The following is a 20,287-nucleotide window of genomic DNA, read 5'->3' as shown; positions in this document are numbered from 1 at the left end:
TGTCTCATCTACTCCAACATCTATAGTCACTGTAACAGAAACAGGAACTCCCTCCAGCACTGTCTCAACAACTTCAGTGACTCCATCATCATCTACCAAAACGGTGTCAGAAACAACTACACCAACTAGCACTGTTTCAACTACTTCAGCAACTACTACAGTTATTTTAACAGAAACAACTCCCACCAGCACTGTCTCAAAAACTTCAGTGACTCCACCAACTACTAAAACTATAACAGAGATGACTACACCCAATAGCACTTTCTTATCTACTCCAACATCTATAGTCACTGTGACAGAAACAGGAACTCCCACCAGCACTGTCTCAACAGCTTCAATAATAGAGACAACTACACCCACAAGCACTGTCTCATCTATTTCAACAACTTCTATAGTCACTGCCACAGAAAGTCCCTCTAGTACAACATCTTCAGTGATTTCATCATCAACTACTAAAACTGTTTCACAAGCAACTACACCCACTACCAGTGTTTCAACATCTTCAACATCAACTTCATTCATTGTGACAGAAATAACTCCCACCAGCACTGTCTCAACAACTTCAGTGACTCCACCAATTAGTAAAATAGTAACAGACACGACTCCACCAATAACTACTAAAACTGTACCAGAGACATCTACACCCACTAGCACTCTTTCAACTAATCCAACATCTATAGTCACTGTGACAGAAACAGGTACTCCCTCCAGCACTGTCTCAACAACTTCAGTGACTCCATCATCAACTACCAAAACGGTGTCAGAAACAACTACACCAACTAGCACTGTTTCAACTACTTCAGCAACTACTACAGTTATTTTAACAGAAAAAACTCCCACCAGCACTGTCTCAAAAACTTCAGTGACTCCACTAACAACTACTAAAACTGTAACAGAGACGACTACACCCACTAGCACTGTCTCATCTACTCCAACATCTATAGTCACTGTACCAGAAACAGGTACTCCCTCCAGCACTATCTCAACAACTTCAGTGACTCCATCATCAACTACCAAAACGGTGTCAGAAACAACTACACCAACTAGCACTGTTTCAACTACTTCAGCAACTACTACAGTTTTTTTAACAGAAACAATTCCCACCAGCACTGTCTCAAAAACTTCAGTGACTCCACCAACTACTAAAACTGTAACAGAGAAGACTACACCCACTAGCACTGTCTCATCTACTCCAACATCTATAGTCACTGTACAAGAAACAGGTACTCCTTACAGCACTATCTCAACAACTTCAGTGACTCCATCATCACCTACCAAAACGGTGTCAGAAACAACTACACCAACTAGCACGGTTTCAACTACTTCAGCAACTACTACAGTTATTTTAACAGAAACGATTCCCACCAGCACTGTCTCAAAAACTTCAGTGACTCCACCAACTACTAAAACTGTAACAGAGATGACTACACCCACTAGCACTGTCTCATCTACTCCAACATCTATAGTCACTGTACCAGAAACAGGAACTCCCTCCAGCACTATCTCAACAACTTCAGTGACTCCATCATCAACTACCAAAACGGTGTCAGAAACAACTACACCAACTAGCACTGTTTCAACTACTTCAGCAACTACTACAGTTATTTTAACAGAAACAACTCCCACCAGCACTGTCTCAAAAACTTCAGTGACTCCACCAACTACTAAAACTATAACAGAGATGACTACACCCAATAGCACTTTCTTATCTACTCCAACATCTATAGTCACTGTGACAGAAACAGGAACTCCCACCAGCACTGTCTCAACAGCTTCAATAATAGAGACAACTACACCCACAAGCACTGTCTCATCTATTTCAACAACTTCTATAGTCACTGCCACAGAAAGTCCCTCTAGTACAACATCTTCAGTGATTTCATCATCAACTACTAAAACTGTTTCACAAGCAACTACACCCACTACCAGTGTTTCAACATCTTCAACATCAACTTCATTCATTGTGACAGAAATAACTCCCACCAGCACTGTCTCAACAACTTCAGTGACTCCACCAATTAGTAAAATAGTAACAGACACGACTCCACCAATAACTACTAAAACTGTACCAGAGACATCTACACCCACTAGCACTCTTTCAACTAATCCAACATCTATAGTCACTGTGACAGAAACAGGAACTCCCTCCAGCACTGTCTCAACAACTTCAGTGACTCCATCATCAACTACCAAAATGGTGTCAGAAACAACTACACCAACTAGCACTGTTTCAACTACTTCAGCAACTACTACAGTTATTTTAAGAGAAAAAACTCCCACCAGCACTGTCTCAAAAACTTCAGTGACTCCATCAACTACTAAAACTGTAACAGAGACGACGACTACACCCACTAGCACTGTCTCATCTACTCCAACATCTATAGTCACTGTACCAGAAACAGGTACTCCCTCCAGCACTATCTCAACAACTTCAGTGACTCCATCATCAACTACCAAAACGGTGTCAGAAACAACTACACCAACTAGCACTGTTTCAACTACTTCAGCAACTACTACAGTTTTTTTAACAGAAACAATTCCCACCAGCACTGTCTCAAAAACTTCAGTGACTCCACCAACTACTAAAACTGTAACAGAGAAGACTACACCCACTAGCACTGTCTCATCTACTCCAACATCTATAGTCACTGTACAAGAAACAGGTACTCCTTACAGCACTATCTCAACAACTTCAGTGACTCCATCATCACCTACCAAAACGGTGTCAGAAACAACTACACCAACTAGCACTGTTTCAACTACTTCAGCAATTACTACAGTTATTTTAACAGAAACAATTCCCACCAGCACTGTCTCAAAAACTTCAGTGGCTCCACCAACTACTAAAACTGTAACAGGGATGACTACACCCACTAGCACTGTCTCATCTACTCCAACATCTATAGTCACTGTAACAGAAACAGGAACTCCCTCCAGCACTGTCTCAACAACTTCAGGGGCTCCATCATCAACTACTAAAACTGTGTCAGAAATAACTACACCAACTAGCACTGTTTCAACTACTTCAGCAACTATTACAGTCATTTTGACAGAAACAACTCCCACCAGCACCGTCTCAACAGCTTCAATAATAGAGACAACTACACCCACAAGCACTGTCTCATCTCTTCCAACAACTTCTATAGTCACTGCAACAGAAAGTCCCTCTAGTACAACAACTTCAGTGATTTCATCATCAACTACTAAAAGTGTTTCAGAAGCAACTACACCCACTACCAGTGTTTCAACATCTTCAACATCAACTTCATTCATTGTGACAAAAATAACTCCCACCAGCACTGTCTCAACATCTTCAGTGACTCCACCAATTAGTAAAATAGTAACAGACACGACTCCACCAATAACTACTAAAACTGTACCAGAGACATCTACACCCACTAGCATTGTCTCATCTACTCCAACATCTATAGTCACTGTAACAGAAACAGGAACTCCCTCTAGCATTGTCTCAACAACTTCAGTGACTCCATCATCAACTACTAAAACTGTATCAGAGAAAACTACACCAACTAGCACTGTTTCAACTACTTCAGCAACTATTACCATCATTTTGACAGAAACAACTCCCAGCAGCACTGTCTCAACAACTTCAGTGACTCCACTAACAACTACTAAAACTGTAACAGAGACAACTACACCCACTAGCACTGTCTCATCTACTCCAACAACATCTATGGTCACTGTAACAGAAACAGGACCTCCCTCTAGGACAGTTGCAATAACTTCAGTGGCTCCACCATCAACTACTTCAACATCTACTACACTAATTTTGACAGAAACAACTCCTACCAGCAGTGTCTCAACAATTTCAGTGACTCCATCTTCAACTACTAAACCCGTGTCAGAGACAACTACACCAACTAGCACTGTTTCAACTACTTCAGCAACTACTGCAGGCAATGTGACAGAAATCACTCCCACCAGCACTGTCTCAACAATTTCATTGACTCCGAGAACAACTAAAGTTGTAACAGAGACAACTACGACAACTAGCACTGCATCATCTACACCAACAACATCTATAATTACTGTAACAGAAACACCCTCTAGCATGGCCTCAACAACTTCAGTAACTCCATCATCAACTACCAAAACTGTATCAGAGACAGCTACACCCACTACCAGTATTTCAACAACTTCATCATCTACTTCATTCATTGTGACAGAAATAACTCCCACCAGCACTGTCTCAACAAATTCAGTGACTCCACCAATTAGTAAAACAGTGACAGAGACAACACTCACTAGCACTCTCTCAACTAATCCAACAACATCTATAGTCACTGTAACAGAAACAGGAACTCCCTCTAGCACTGTCTCAACAACTTCAGTAACTCCATCATCAACTACTAAAACTGTATCAGAGACAGCTACACCCACTACCAGTGTTTCAACTGCTTCAGCAACTACTACAGTCATTTTGACAGAAATGGCTCCTACTAGCACTGTCTCAACAACTTCAGTGATTTCACCAACAACTAGTAAAACTGTAACAGAGACACCTACACTCACTAGCACTGTCTCATCTACTCCAACAACTTCTATAGTCACTGTAACAGAAACAAGACCTCCCTCTAGCACGGTCGCAACAGCTTCAGTGACTCCATCGTCAACTACTTCAACATCTACTACAATCATTTTGACAGAAAAAACTCCCACCAGTACTGTTTCAACAACTTCATTTACCCCAACAACCACTAAATCTGTAACAGAGACAACTACCCTCTCTAGCACTGTCTCATCTACTCCAATAACATCTATAGTCACTGTAACAGAAACTCCCACCAGCACTGTCTCAACAAATTCATTGACTCCACCAATTAGTAAAACAGTGACAGAGACAACTACACTCACTAGCACTCTCTCAACTAATCTAATAACAGCTAAAGTCACTGTAACAGAAACAGGAACTCCCTCTAGCACTGTTTCATTAACTTCAGTGACTCCATCAGCAACTACTAAAACTGTGTCAGAGACAAGTACACAAACAAGCACTGCTTCAACTACTTCAGCAACTACTACAGTCATTTCAACAGAAACAGCTCCCACCAGCATTGTCTCAACAACTTCAGTGACTCCACCAACAACTAGTAAAACAGAGACAACTACACCTACTAGCACTGTCTCATCTACTCCAACAACTTCTATAGTCACTGTAACAGAAACTCCCTCTAGCATGGTCTCAACAAGTTCAGTAACTCCATCATCAAGTACTAAAACTGTATCCGAGACAGCTACACCCTATACCAATGTTTCAACAACTTCAACATCTACTTCCTTTATTTTGACTGAAACAACTCCCACCAGCCCTGTCTCAACATCTTCACTGACTCCACCAATTAGTAAAACAGTGACAGAGACAACTACAACCACTAGGACTCTCTCAACTAATCCAACATCTATAGTCACTGTAACAGAAACAGGAACATCCTCTAGCACATTCGCAACAACTGCTACAACTGTGACAGATGCAACTACTTCCTCTAGCACTGTCTCAACAAATTCAGTGACTCCATCATCAACTACTTCAACGTCTACTACAGTCATTTTGTCTGAAACAACTCCTACTAGCACTGTTTCAACAACTTCAGTGACTCCACCAAAAACTACTAAAACTATAAAGGAGACAACTACACCCATTAGCACTGTCTCTTCTTCTCAAGCAACATCTATAGTCACTTGGACAGAAACAGGCACTCCCTCTAGCACGTTCCTAACAACTTCAGGGTCTTCATTATCAACTACTGGAACTATAACAGAAACAACCACACCAACTAGCACTGGTTCAACAAATCCATCATCTTCTTCCAGCACTGTAACTTTGAGTGAGACAACCTCTACTAGCACATACTCTACAACTCTAACTTCTTCACATATTGTTACAGTTACGTCAACCTCTGGAACTACAATTTCTCCCACTCCTACTAAAACTGTCTTAACTTCCTCTACTTCACCAACCACAAGGTTCACGACACTAACAACTAGCGTTTCTAAAACCAAAGAATCCACTACACCTGTATCGTCAACATTCACAGAATCTTCAACATCCAGCACAACATCCTGTTTCTGCAAAGTGAACAATGAGTTATTCTCACCAGGTAAGCAAGAGTGCAATCAAGAGATAATCACTGTAACATTCTAAAAATGTCAAGCACAACAAAAAAGTACAGTAAATCCTCTTCAGGATGTAAGATTTGTTTGCTTAGTTGCATAATTAGATAGTTAAAGCGTTATCTAAGACTTTGCTTATTTTTCCCTGTGAGAACTGACAGGCAAGTAGTTGCCAACTACCTGACTGTTCTGCCTGGCAACAATCTCTACCCACTCAGTCCAGAAATGGACTGCTCTTGTTGTTGAGTCTGCAGCCTCATTTGACCTCACATCAGCAGAGCAACTCTTTCTCTTCCGATCTGCTCTGTCGACGGTGTGCCAGTGCTGCCATTATTCTTATTGACAGCTGGCTCCCGCTGCCTAGCTATGGGGAACCGGCTGTTAATTAGCATGATGTGGGCAATAATGTCCCATCAACAGAGGAGATCAGAAGATAAGCTGCTGCTTTTTGCTGTGACATAATGAGAGACCGCAGAATTGCCGACAGGAGCTGTCCTTCAGCTTTCTGAGCTAGCATCCAGTTCTTAGTCCAATAGGATAAAAAATAAGCAAAGTCTTGGAAAACCCCTTTAAAAGTTAGGAAACTGTATTCTATTGGAATAAACAAATTTAAATTAAATTGTGAATGTATCAAATCTACTACCTGTAACAACTCTGCTGGCATCACTGCATGGCCTCCCATCCCCCACCTGCATTACACTCAAACTCACTTCTCTGGGCCTTGTTGTGACTTCTCTCTGCTGTCAGCTCCATGCTGTGTGCCTCATGTCTGCCGTTTGCTCTGTGCATGCTCTGTCTGTGTGCATAGTGGGGCGGCGCAAGCAACTCCTGTGTCTTATTGAGTCTGTGTGCACGTTGCTAAGGTGTCCCTGGCCAATTGCCTTGAGGCTTCCTGTATTTAAGACATCCCAACCCATTGGTGGGGGCCTGTGCAACTTTCTCCTTCAGTCAGTTCTTAGCTGCTGAGGTGCCAGGCCCTGTCTCTGATACTCTTGTGTCCGCCACCCAGGGGGGTGTTGTACCCTGGTCTGTGTCCTGTGTAGCCACCCAGTGGGGCTTAGTACCCTGGCCTATGTCCTTGTATAGCCACCCAGAGAAGCTTCATACCCTGGCCTATGTCCGCCACCCAGAGGGGTGTCGTACCCTGGCTTGTGTCTATGTCTCTGTGCCTTGTCCTGTTCCTGACTTTGTTTTAGCCTAGTCCTGTTCCTGTGTCCGTTTATATCCCTGCCTTGGTTTCCTTTCCCTGCTGTGCGTAGTCTGTGTCTTGCTTTGCTCTGCTTTTGGCTCCGCTCTCTGCGACCTTGCTTTGCTCCTTGCTCTGCATTCTGTGACCTTGCTCTGCACTCTGTGGTTTTGCTCTCAGCTCTGCACTCTGTGTCTTGCTCTGCACTCTGACTTTGCTCTGCTCTCAGCTCTGCACTCTGTGGCTTTGCTCTCAGCTCTGCTCTCTGTAGCTTTGCTCTGCACTTTGCTCTGTACTCTGACTTTGCTCTGCTCTCAGTTCTGCACTGTGGCCCTGCTCTGCGGCTCCGCTCAGCTCTCGCTCTGTGGCTCTGCTTCTTGTGGTTCTACCTTGTTCTGCTCCTTGCGGTTCTACCTGGCTCCGCTCCTTGCATTTCTACTTCTCCCCCTCTTGGCTCCGCCTCCTTTGTTTCTACACTTGGCTCCGCCTCCAGCTTTTGACTCCACCTCCTGCATTTCTGCACTTGGCTCTGCCTCCTGCGTTTCTGCACTTGGCTCCTCTCCAGCTCTTGGTTCCGCCTCCTGCGTTTCTGCACTTGGCTCCGCCTCCAGCTCTTGGCTCCACCTCATGCGTTTCCGCGCTTGGCTCCGCCTCCTGCGTTTTTGTGCTTGGCTTTGCCTCCTGCGTTTCTGTGCTTGGCTCCACCTCCTGTTCTTGGCTCCGCCTCCTACATTTCTGTTCTTGGCTCTAGCTCCTGTGCTTTCGGCTCTGCATCTGCTCTTGCGGTCTTTCTCTACCTATTCTTAAGTCATTCTTAAGTCCTCCTGTCTGAACAGGTTCCTACCTGTTTTACATACCTGCCTGCAGACCGTTTCTTCCAGTGTTCCAGTCTTGTCCACCTGTCCTGCCAGAGAGCCAGCTGTACCTGCCTGCCTACCCGAGAGCCAGCCGTGCCCGCCTGCCAGTGTCTCTGTTGTACCCGTCTGCCTGCCTGTGTCCCAGCCATGCCCACCTGTCTGCCAGAGTGCCAGCCATGCCCGCTTGCCTGTCTATGTTCCGTTCCCTGGTGGGATCAGCAGCCACAGCCAGACACCCCCCTGGAGTGGTACCTGGTAGCTTCCTATTGCACAAGCCTGACCTCACTATCAGAGGCTCCAGCGAATACAAAGGAAGCTACTTAGTTACGCCCCTTCTAGGGTAGTCTGGTCTGTGGCACAGTGGGGCCACACCCCCGCACGCCCGTGCCAACCAGTCTGGGCGCGTGGGTGACACTACAATAGGTTTGAATTGATCACAAAATAAAGAAAAAAACTTTAATGAAGGCGTTTAGCAACTCTGCCTAAATTTTTTTTTTCAGCTTTATTACAGAAAATCAAGTTTGTAAAGTTAAAGATATAGTGGCGATAAAGTAAAGTGTTTATTCAAGAAATTTTGTGACACGCCAATCCCAGCCAGTTATACCAATGTGGGCGTGGTAAGGGCGGCACATGGGTGTAACTGGGCATTGTCAAACCCGCCCATCAATTTCACCCTGAGTTATACCACTCTTCTGGCATAACTTACTTAAGAAATTTATGCCAGCCCCTGGATGCTCTACATTTCTGTTAAAGGCACACGCTTGGTATCAGATGCATCTGATTCATTAAACATCACTTAATGAATCAAGTCATTATGCGCTTCATTAATACTGGTGTGTGCCATGCCAGTCTTAACTGGGTGGTCTGAAGTCAGACTAAATTCCATTCTAAATCACAACCTCTGTCTCCTACCTGAAATGAAGCATCATCATAGCATTGGGAAGAGGCTGCGGTCACTGTCACAACCTCTGTCTCTTACCTGAAATGAAGCATCATCAGAGCATTGGGAAGAGGCTGCGGTGACTGTCACAACCTCTGTCTCCTACCTAAAATGAAGCATCATCATAGCATTGGGAAGAGGCTGTGGTCACTGTCCCAATCTGTGTCTCCTACCTGAAATGAAGCATCATCATAGTATTGGGAAGAGGCTGCGGTCACTGTCACAACCTCTGTCTCCTACCTGAAATGAAGCATCATCATAGCATTGGGAAGAGGCTGTGGTCACTGTCACAACCTCTGTCTTCTCCCAGAAATGATGCATCATCATAGCATTGGGAAGAGGCTGTGGTCACTGTCCCAATCTGTGTCTCCTACCTGATATGAAGCATCATCATAGTATTGGGAAGAGGCTGCGGTCACTGTCACAACCTCTGTCTTCTCCCAGAAATGATGCATCATCATAGTATTGGGAAGAGGCTGCGGTCACTGTCACAACCTCTGTCTCCTACCTAAAATGAAGCATCATCAGAGCATTGGGAAGAGGCTGCGGTCACTGTCACAACCTCTGTCTCCTCCCAGAAACTATGCATCATCATAGTATTGGGAAGAGGCTGCGGTCACTGTCACAACCTCTGTCTCCTACCTGAAATGAAGCATCATCATAGCATTGGGAAGAGGCTGTGGTCACTGTCCCAATCTGTGTCTCCTACCTGAAATGAAGCATCATCATAGTATTGGGAAGAGGCTGCGGTCACTGTCACAACCTCTGTCTCCTACCTGAAATGAAGCATCATCATAGCATTGGGAAGAGGCTGTGGTCACTGTCACAACCTCTGTCTTCTCCCAGAAATGATGCATCATCATAGCATTGGGAAGAGGCTGTGGTCACTGTCCCAATCTGTGTCTCCTACCTGATATGAAGCATCATCATAGTATTGGGAAGAGGCTGCGGTCACTGTCACAACCTCTGTCTTCTCCCAGAAATGATGCATCATCATAGTATTGGGAAGAGGCTGCGGTCACTGTCACAACCTCTGTCTCCTACCTAAAATGAAGCATCATCAGAGCATTGGGAAGAGGCTGCGGTCACTGTCACAACCTCTGTCTCCTACCTGAAATGAAGCATCATCATAGTATTGGGAAGAGGCTGCGGTCACTGTCACTACCTCTGTCTCCTACCTGAACTGAAGCACCATCAGAGCAGGGGGCAGAGGCTAGCAAGGCTCGTTAAATAGTTGATATTGACTTTTACCATTGCTGTTTCTAAGATTTAGAAATTAATACAGAAATTTACGTGAATAATTCTATTAGTTGATTAGTTGAGTTCATGACAATTGTTTTTACAGTTATATGTCTTATAAATCCATTACTAAATAAACTATGATATATTTTTACTCATAAGATCTGATTATAAATCATATTGGCCTATATTACAGGTGAATTCATCTATAGAACCGCAGACGCTGATGGCTGTGAATATTACGCAATCTGCAATTCTGTGTGCGTCACAGATAGACATACTGGACCATGTTCAACTACAACTGGTGGTCCAACATCAACTTCCGGTATTTCATCAACTTCAACTACTACAGGAACAACTACAATATCATCAACCACAGCCATCAAATCCACTCCCTTTACATTGTCGAAAACAACTTCAACACCATCATCAACAGTAACTGGAACTTCTACAACCCCAGTGTCCACAGAAATCACATCAACCATATCATCACCAACTGAATCCACCCTGTCAACAATCATACATACTACAACTCCATCAACAACTCCAAATGTTTCCAGCACCACACGTATGTGTAATTCTTGAATTTTCTCAAACTATAATAGGCACTACCATATAATATATCATAAATAATTTGTAAAACATTACTTAAATAAATGCAATATATATTTTTAGGATTTTTGCATTGTTTAAAAGTTTAACTTTTTTTCTCGCAGCATGTGGAATCTGTCAGTGTCAAATGCCCAAATGTGACCCAGGCTTCAAAGTGGCTACCTTTACTCCCCCAGGTGCCTGCTGTCCGAACATCACTTGTGGTAAGAATGATTTATGTAGTTGGAAACCTTGGTAGTGCCAATTTAGAAGCTATAAGCATCAAATAATGAAATATTATTCAAAATCATATAACTATGAAACATAGTTGCAGTTTTGGGGGGTCTTAATTATTGTGAATATTTGAAATGGACAAATTTTAGTCCTATGTAAGTTTACTAAAGCATGAAATAACTAGTATGCTTTTTTACAGTACCTGAATCTGTCTGTGTGGTGGAAAATGAGATATACCAGGTAAGAATTCTGTTTTTCAGTATCTATCTATCTATCTATCTATCTATCTATCTATCTATCTATCTATCTATCTATCTATCTATCTATCTATCCTCCATCATGTTTACCTATAATACAAACTGAAATTGAAAAGATAAGTCAAAAACAAGATGTATTTATAAACCCAAGAACCATAACTTTTCTAATTTTTAATCTATATAGCCGTATAAAGGCTTGTTTTTGCGGGATGAGTTGTAGTTTTGAATGACACCATCCATTTTGCCACACAATGTACCAAAAAACAGGAAGAATATTCCAAGTGGAATGAAATTGTGAAAAAAGTATAATTCCACAATTTTTTTGTTTGTTTTGTTGTAGGATATTTATTGTATGGTAAAAATGACCAAGATACATGATTCTTCGAGTCAATGTTCTTACTTTGATACCGTACTTGCCTATAAGGAAGTCACATTTGTATTGATATGTGTGGGGCTGCTTCACACCCCTTATCTTCCTTTGGCATCCCTCCTTGTTTTTTTCTGTAGTATTCACTTTGTTAATATTTATATTCTTTACATATTTATTCATCTATTGCTATATTATTTATTAGTATATTTTATCTTTTTAATTTACTGTCGTGGACCTTCTTGCGTTACACATAAAGATAACCGAATGTCGAGTGGAATTGAACTCTGCTTGAGTTTTTCAAAAATCTGTCAAAATGTGGATTTTTTGGCATTTTTTTCCGAGTGGATCCAGGACCATCAAAAGGTTAAAAAATGAAAAAAATCCTTATCACCTTACTAGTGATGAGCGAGTATACTCGTTGCGGGTTTTCCCGAGCATGCTCGGGTGACTTCCGAGTATTTGTTAGTGTTCAGAGATTTAGTTTTCATCGCTGCAGCTGAATGATTTACATCTGTTAGCCAGCATAAGTACATGTGGGGGTTGCCTGGTTGCTAGGGAATCCCCACATGTAATCAAGCTGTCTAGTAGCCGCAAATCATTCAGCTGCCACGATGAAAACTAAATCTCCGAGGAGTCATAAATACTCAGAGATCACCCGGGCGTGCTTGGGGAAACCCGAGCAATGAGTGTACTCGCTTATCACTACACCTTACCCATCTGGTCCTCCCCATCACCAGTCTTGTCCTCATTGCACTTTTATCACCACAACTCGCACTGAAGGCCCAAGAGGTTTCTGTGCATGCACACATTTGGTTACTCACGATGTGCTGATTATAAGGATTTTTTTTTTTACAACTTATGTTTATTAAGCTCTTGGGTCTCCAAACCGAATTTTCTGAGAAAATCTCCGTCAATAGACAAATTAAAATTTTAGACTGGACTTTTAGCCAGCCTTACCAAGTATGCGTTTTTTTCATTATTTCTTTATCGTTAATAGAGTGTGATGCCACTTTTTGTATTTTCTTATCTATATTTTATTTTTCTAAAAACTTTTGTTATTTTTTTCTTAGTTTTTTTTTTACTCCTCTTAAAGCCCTTGAACATGTGATCATCTAATCAGTTATTCTAAATACTGCAATACCACAGTATTGCAGTATATAATGAAAATTGCTTCACGGGGGGCAAGATGTCAGCAATAAGGGCCTTTATCATTCCCCCTGGCTGCCATGGTAACCCATCAGTGCCCTGTGATCACATTACGGGAGGGGGGCAATGGAAGCCGCTGCACGCACACTTGCAATAGCTCCAATCATTTGCTGCTGTCAGAGATTGACTGCAGCATGTAAATGGTTAACAGCAGAGATCAGAGCTTAACTCCAGTTAATGCTGTTAAAAACTGTTTCTGGCTTTATAATATAGCCGGAATAAAGTGTATGTGGAAAGAAATCAGCTCCAGATTTCACTCTACACATGGTGAACTCAGCTCTGACATACATGTGCATCATTTTGCTGGTGAATATCATAAAAGTTGTCACTTACTTTGAGGGTTGATATCTCAGGTAGTTGTTTTTTGTGATTAACAGAAGAAATGGTATTGTTCATTGTTCGAAAGCAGGATTAAAGAGCCTTAGCAGTTCATTGATCTATGAGGCCTCTAAATGTCTAAATGCCCCCCTTCTTTTAATTCAATAGACTTTTGGATCTCTATTCGATCATTATCTGTAAGCGGTAGGGTCTTCAGCACCTTTTCAGCTTTTTGTATTAAAATTGTTTGAGAATAATATACTGATGAGTCAAATGAAAGACTACTTCCCTTATATATAAAATTCCACAATATGTAAGAATCAACTGTATATTATAATAATTAGGATACATACTAGTCTTTTCTGCTAAACAGTAGACTGATATAATGTTTTCTTTCCTCAGCGTGGCTCACTTATTCCACAACCAAAGGGTTCCTGCCAGAAATGCACATGTTCTTATAACATGGACAGCAATTCCCAGTTTTATGCCGTTGACTGCCAGCCGATCAATTGTCAGGCAAATTGTCAGAGTGTAAGTACATTGCCTTACTCAAGGGTGTTACCATGTTCTCAGGAGCCGAATAACAAACAGTTCATTGCAACAAAAGTGCAAGTGGAAACAATATTTATGATGAGACATCTTCTTTAAACCTAAACAAATGAATATTTGTAGAAATGTCGACTATACAACGCATAAGAGCACAAAAAGATCAAAAAGGTGGCCTCCAAGATTGAGAATTAGGGTTCGCTCACACTACATATATTGTCTCACACAAGAGAATCGGGGGCCGATCATGCTAATGACGCTCTGCTCAAACTCTTTCATAGTTTGTGCCGAATGTCATTTTACTGTGATCCGATTCTTTCGCATGACGAGATGTTTCACTCGCACCCACAGACATGGATGGGTGACTGCGATCCGATTATCTGAGAAAATAATTGCAGGCCTGTAATGCCCCATAGTCATAGTGGAAAGTTTTTACAAACCCGGAACTATGCAGGACCCTTGAGCCATGCATTGAGAAACCAATGGTGGTCTTCATATACACAGAATTGTGCTAGCCTAAAATACATTTTGAGAGGCATGACCATTCGAGAGTACATTAAAGTCCTAAGTTTATGCAAGAAATATATGATTTCAAACAGCACAGTATTTGTAACTGCAATTTTACATTTACTAAATCTTGCCTTGAGATGCATACTTTACTTCATTGTAGTTTAAATGTTAGCTTATGCATTATATTAGTTGCAAATTGGCATAATTAGTATTTAATATATTTGAAAATAGTTTGTAATATTTGAAGTTCTGTAGTAAATCTTATTTCAATGTAGGGATACACATATAAAGCTCGAGTTGGAGAATGCTGTGGAGAATGTATTCCACTACAATGCACTATGGCCATAAGCAGTACTAGTATGGGATCAACAAGTGGCTCCTCAACCAGCTCTTCAGGAGGCTCAGCAAGTGGCTCCTCAGGCAGCTCTACAGGAGGCTCGGCAAGTGGCTCCTCAACCAGCTCTTCAGGAGGCTCAGCAAGTGGCTCCTCAACCAGCTCTACAGGTGGCTCAGCAAGTGGCTTACCAAGTGACTCAACAAATGGATCATTGGGTGTTTCACCAAGTAACACAACAATTGGCTCAACAAGTGCTTCATCAGGTGCATCATCAATTAACTCAACAAGTGGTTCAAATAACAATTTGAGTGGATCAACAAGTGGATCAACATCAGAATCAAGTGGCTCATCTAGTGGATCACCAAGTGGTTCATCCAGCAACACACCAGTGATCTCAGCTGATGGCACCACTGTTAATATTCCAGTAAGTAAACGCAATAAAACAATATATATATAATACTCTAATAGAAAAATAAGCTCTCAAATTAAAATAATATTTTTAGAAATAACCATAAAATTTCTATATTTGTTTACATTATGTGAAATTATTTTTAGGGGGTATGGGGCATGGTTCGTGTGAAGATATCATTTAACTTTGATAAATAGAAATTTGATAAATGTTAAGACATTGTGTTACAGTGTGCGCCTCTTTATTTCACAGATTGGAGCTATATTTCATGTACCAAACAACAGCTGCGTCTACTATGAGTGCAATGAGGAAAATGGTGTGCCTGTGTTGACAAAAGTGCAGAAATTCTGCCAGACACTGGATTTAGCTCATTGTGAACAGGTATAGTTATTTTTTTGTTTTTGTTTTCAGTATGTATCCTGATTTTTATAGTATTGCAGTAGCACAATCAAGAAACACACTAAAGTTGTTCCAGTCCATTAGTCTCCCCATTAGCTAGAGATAGTAGATCATCAATATACGGATTGTATGTGCTTCTTTATATACAGTATGTAAGCAGAATCTACAAAAAGACTAATGACTGAGAGCTAATTTGTAAAAGCTTTTTAAATCATAGTATAGATAGTATTTCAGCATTGCAGAAGTAAATGCCGACTGCTCACATGACCATACAGGGCCTATCACTACGTCGGTAGGTGTGCAGAAGGTTTTACTTTAATTTAGAAAACATTTTATCACCTATGGCTACAGATGAAAATCAGCATACTAATTCCATTTCTGTTATAAAAACAGAAAAAAAATATTTTGTGCAGGAGCCAGACTAGTGAAATTACAGACACAAATGGTTAATTTTTAAGCCTACATTCCCAAGAAGCATCTGCACTGTGGACCTCCATCCTGCTGATCTCAAATCAGCTCCTATTAACTAATGCTGCAGATATATTTCGTATCATGTTCATGAGATTTCTTTGCATCTCATACTCTATGCTGACATTGTAAAATTTATGCAATTGAAACTTAACCTAAAGGGAGTAAATAGCTTTCTGTCATTTTAATGGAAAAATAGCTTGACATGTCCTGCCCCCTCCAGAGCCACCCAATTGTATATTCACACTGAAGGCATCAAAACTATGAAATAACACATGTGGAATTATATACTTAACAAAAAAGTGTGAAACAGCTGAAATTATGTCTTATATTCTAGGTTCTTCAAAGTAGCCACCTTTTGCTTTGATGACTGCTTTGCACACTCTTGGCATTCTCCTGATGAGCTTCAAGAGGTAGTCACTGGGAATGGTTTTCACTTCACCGGTCTGCCTTGTCAGGTTTAATAAGTGGGATTTCTTGCCTCATAAATGGGGTTGGGACCATCAGTTGTGTTGTGCAGAAGACTGGTGGATACACAGCTGATAGTCCTACTGAATAGACTGTTAGAATTTGTATTATGGCAAGAAAAAAGCAGCTAAGTAAAGAAAAACGAGTGGCCATCATTACTTTAAGAAATTAAGGTCAGTCAGTCCGAAAAATTGGGAAAACTTTGAAAGTGTCCCCAAGTGCAGTGGCAAAAACCATCAAGCGCTACAAAGAAACTGGCTCACATGAGGACCGCCCCAGGAAAGGAAGACCAAGAGTCACCTCTGCTTCTGAGGATAAGTTTATCCGAGTCACCAGCCTCAGAAATCGCAGGTTAACAGCAGCTCAGATTAGAGACCAGGTCAATGCCACACAGAGTTCTAGCAGCAGACACATCTCTACAACAACTGTTAAGAGGAGACTTTGTGCAGCAGGTCTTCATGGTAAAATAGCTGCTAGGAAACCACTGCTAAGGACAGGCAACAAGTAGAAGAGACTTGTTTGGGCTAAATAACACAAGGAATGGACATTAGACCAGTTGAAATCTGTGCTTTGGTCTGATAAGTCCAAATTTGAGATCTTTGGTTCCAACCACCGTGTCTTTGTGCGACGCAGAAAAGGTGAACGGATGGACTCTACATGCCTGGTTCCCACCGTGAAGCATGGAGGAGGAGGTGTGATGGTGTGGGGGTGCTTTGCTGGTGACACCGTTGGGGATTTAGTAAAAATTGAAGGCATACTGAACCAGCATGGCTACCACAGCATTCTTGCAGCGGCATGCTATTCCATCCGGTTTGCGTTTAGTTGGACCATCATTTATTTTTCAATAGGACAATGACCCCAAACACACCTCCAGGCGGTGTAAGGGCTATTTGACCAAGAAGGAGAGTGATGGGGTGCTACGCCAGATGACCTGGCCTCCAAAGTCACCAGACCTGAACTCAATCGAGATGGTTTGGGGTGAGCGGGACCGCAGAGTGAAGGCAAAAGGGCCAACAAGTGCTAAGCATCTCTGGGAACTCCTTCAAGATTGTTGGAAGACCATTCCCGGTGACTACCTCTTGAAGCCTCTTGAAGAGAATGCCAAGAGTGTACAAAGCAGTCATCAAAGCAAAGGGTGGCTACTTTGAAGAACCTAGAATATAAGACATAATTTCAGTTGTTTCACACTTTTTTGTTAAGTATATAATTCCACATGTGTTAATTCATAGTTTTGATGCCTTCAGTGCGAATGTACAATTTTCATAGTCATGAAAATACAGAAAAATCTTTAAATGAGAAGATGTGTCCAAACTTTTGGTCTGTACTATATATATATATATATATATATATATATATATATATATATATATATATACAGTATATATATAAAACAAGTAAAAAATACATGAAAAAATTGGTCCCAAGTGTGGACCTTTCTTGAGCTTTTGACACGCTTGGGACCGAAATGTCGTACACAGGCCAAAAAACTGCAGTTTACATTTTACCATCTGCAACCTTTCTTTTTCAGGGTACTATTAAATTTGAAGCTGACGGTTGCTGTCAGACATGTACTCCTAAGCAAGGTAAGAAGCCTTTATTTGTTTATGAATGTAGGATTATTATTTATTAGTATAAAAAATGAAAATAAATGGAAATTTTAAAAAATGTATAAACCACAGTATTGTAAATACCTCTACTGACAGTAAATGACTACTAACAGCATAATTGTAGATATAGAAGACTTGTAGGAGAGAGATCAATCATCAGTCAAAATGTTTACTACTTTAGTATTGATGATGACCTATCCTAAGGATAGGTCATCAATGTCTGATCTGTCAGGGTCCGACGCCTCACTGATCAGCTGTTATCGGTGGTGGCAGTGGCTCCAGGCTGGAAGTACTCACTTGCTCCGTCTTCTGCTAGTGGCCAAGGCTTGGTACTACACATCTGTCCCCTATTCAAATCAACAGAAGGCGAATGTGTAGTACTCTGCGGTGGCGTTTATCAGAAGATGACAAGCTTTGCAAGTGAGTACTTCTGGCTGCCGTCACAGACACCTGTAACAGCTGATCGACAGAGGTGTCGGGGATCAAACCCCGACCAATCAGACATTGATGACCTATCTTAAGGACACGATCACAGAAATGACTTATCTATTTATGCAAGTAGTCCGGATGAAACATTCTAGTACTGCATGTGCCCCTTCCCTTAGTTCTTTCCAATACCTCTGTTAAACTTCATGGATATGTTTCTTTTTGTATCCGTAATAACTATGTATGTAACTATGTGAGATATTTAGTAAAATAATTATTCTGTACATTTTTCCAATATACTGTTCCTATAATTAGAAGTTCTTTGTTACATTCAATATAAATGTAATTTAATGTAAAATATTTAAATTGTCACTAGTAAATGTCACCACTGTAGTGGCAGACTGCAGTGCTCGAAAGAATGAGACAGTCTTGAAGGATGAAGATTGTGAGCTGCTTGTGGAACTTACATACTGCGGAGGGCCATGCATGGGATCTTCTATGTACGTATTTTATAGATACAAATCTTCAGAGTGGGAAAGGAGGTGGGGGGTCCCAAATTAATCCTATTTATAAATCTTCCCTAGCTGAGGTTTTTGGTAACCTTGACATTCAGAATGATTCTATCTATCTATCTATCTATCTATCTATCTATCTATCTATCTATCTATCTATCTATCTATCCCATATCTATCTATCCCATATCTATCTATCTATCTATCTATCTATCTATCTATCTATCTATCTATCTATCTATCTATCTATCTATCTGTCTATCTATCTATCTACAGTTCTGATGTCTCTGTGTCCTTCTAGATATTCCATGGGACTAAAAGCAATGAATCATCAATGTTCTTGCTGTTCAGAGCTGGAAGTACAGGATAAGACTGTCCAACTGTTGTGTAAAGATGGAACTTACAAGAGCTATGCCTACACCGACGTGGTCAGTTGTGGATGTGTCGGAGCATTTTGCAAACCTTCCGTGTAATAATCAGAAATTCACTCTAAGACAACTGAAAAGCTAAAGCAACATGATTTGCATAACTGTAACCTGTCTATATAACTAGGTGATTGTGGCTTTCACTAAATATTTATCTCGTAGTTTATATCATAGATTCTTAGTGTAACTTGTAGTATTAGACTTTAATTTAGAATAACTTAAAGTTACTGCAATAAGAAAAGTCTATGATCAGGATGATAACCCAACTTTACCTGTAGTATAATTTTTAGTCAATGTTTTACAAAGAGAAGGACTCTACTAGCCATTGCATTAACCACTGACGTGTTAATAAGAATAAATGTTTAGAGAATGTCTCCAAATGTTGATACTTTTTAATTGTTATTATAGACAGTAATAAACTCTAGAGTAAAAAAGCATTTATATCTACTTGATTAATTTAAGGTTATGGCCTGGTTCACAAATAAAAACCTTCTTACATACCCTATGCTTTGGAGGACAATGAATATCAATGCCTTATACTGAAACCTCTTCAATTTCAGTGTGGAATATGTAATACTACATTTCCCCATCGGGGGCAATGCAGTGAAAATGAACACTTGCTTCCCAATCTCTCAGGTATTATAGCTAATTGCGTGATGTTCCTGCAAGTGGAAACCATCTGATCAGCCAATTATATGGTACATTACAAAATAGAGACTGTCCAAAGTGAACAATTCCTTCAGCAAAAGAGAACATTTTATATATTTCAGCAAATATATAGACATAGTAACCCAACCTAAAAAGTACAATACATTTTTTTTAACCGGATTCTTGAACTATCGTAAAAATT

At 40.9% G+C, this 20,287-nt stretch overlaps 2 protein-coding genes across 2 annotated transcripts in view; both read left to right on the top strand.

Annotated features, from left to right (window-relative positions):
• Window positions 1-129, top strand: part of LOC143803856 (mucin-2-like) — a 117,881-nt gene extending 117,752 nt beyond the window's left edge. Inside the window, exon 30 of the mRNA XM_077281621.1 lies at window positions 58-129. Coding sequence (XP_077137736.1) covers window positions 58-129 — 72 coding nt within the window. The remainder of the gene's footprint in view (window positions 1-57) is intronic.
• Window positions 46-19,771, top strand: LOC143803855 (uncharacterized). Its single transcript, XM_077281620.1, has 10 exons — window positions 46-6,119; window positions 10,551-10,922; window positions 11,071-11,169; window positions 11,379-11,419; window positions 13,733-13,861; window positions 14,662-15,147; window positions 15,385-15,513; window positions 17,996-18,050; window positions 18,877-19,000; window positions 19,314-19,771. The coding sequence occupies exons 1-10, from the start codon at window positions 242-244 to the stop codon at window positions 19,483-19,485; spliced, it is 7,485 nt and encodes a 2,494-aa protein (XP_077137735.1). The 5' UTR covers window positions 46-241; the 3' UTR covers window positions 19,486-19,771.
• Window positions 19,772-20,287: the final 516 nt, after the last annotated feature.

This window comes from Ranitomeya variabilis, chromosome 2 (assembly GCF_051348905.1).
Source record: "Ranitomeya variabilis isolate aRanVar5 chromosome 2, aRanVar5.hap1, whole genome shotgun sequence".
Taxonomy (NCBI): domain Eukaryota; kingdom Metazoa; phylum Chordata; class Amphibia; order Anura; family Dendrobatidae; genus Ranitomeya; species Ranitomeya variabilis.
Note: the sequence above shows the minus strand (reverse complement) of the source record. Positions and strands in the feature narration are given on the sequence as shown.

Coding starts and splice junctions, on each gene's coding strand:
- LOC143803855 (XM_077281620.1), top strand. CDS start 242: ATGACTACACCCAATAGCACTTTCTTATCTACTCCAACATCTATAGTC. Junction 10,923..11,070: donor AAATGTTTCCAGCACCACAC/GTATGTGTAATT, acceptor TTTTTCTCGCAG/CATGTGGAATCTGTCAGTGT. Junction 15,514..17,995: donor ATTTAGCTCATTGTGAACAG/GTATAGTTATTT, acceptor TTTCTTTTTCAG/GGTACTATTAAATTTGAAGC.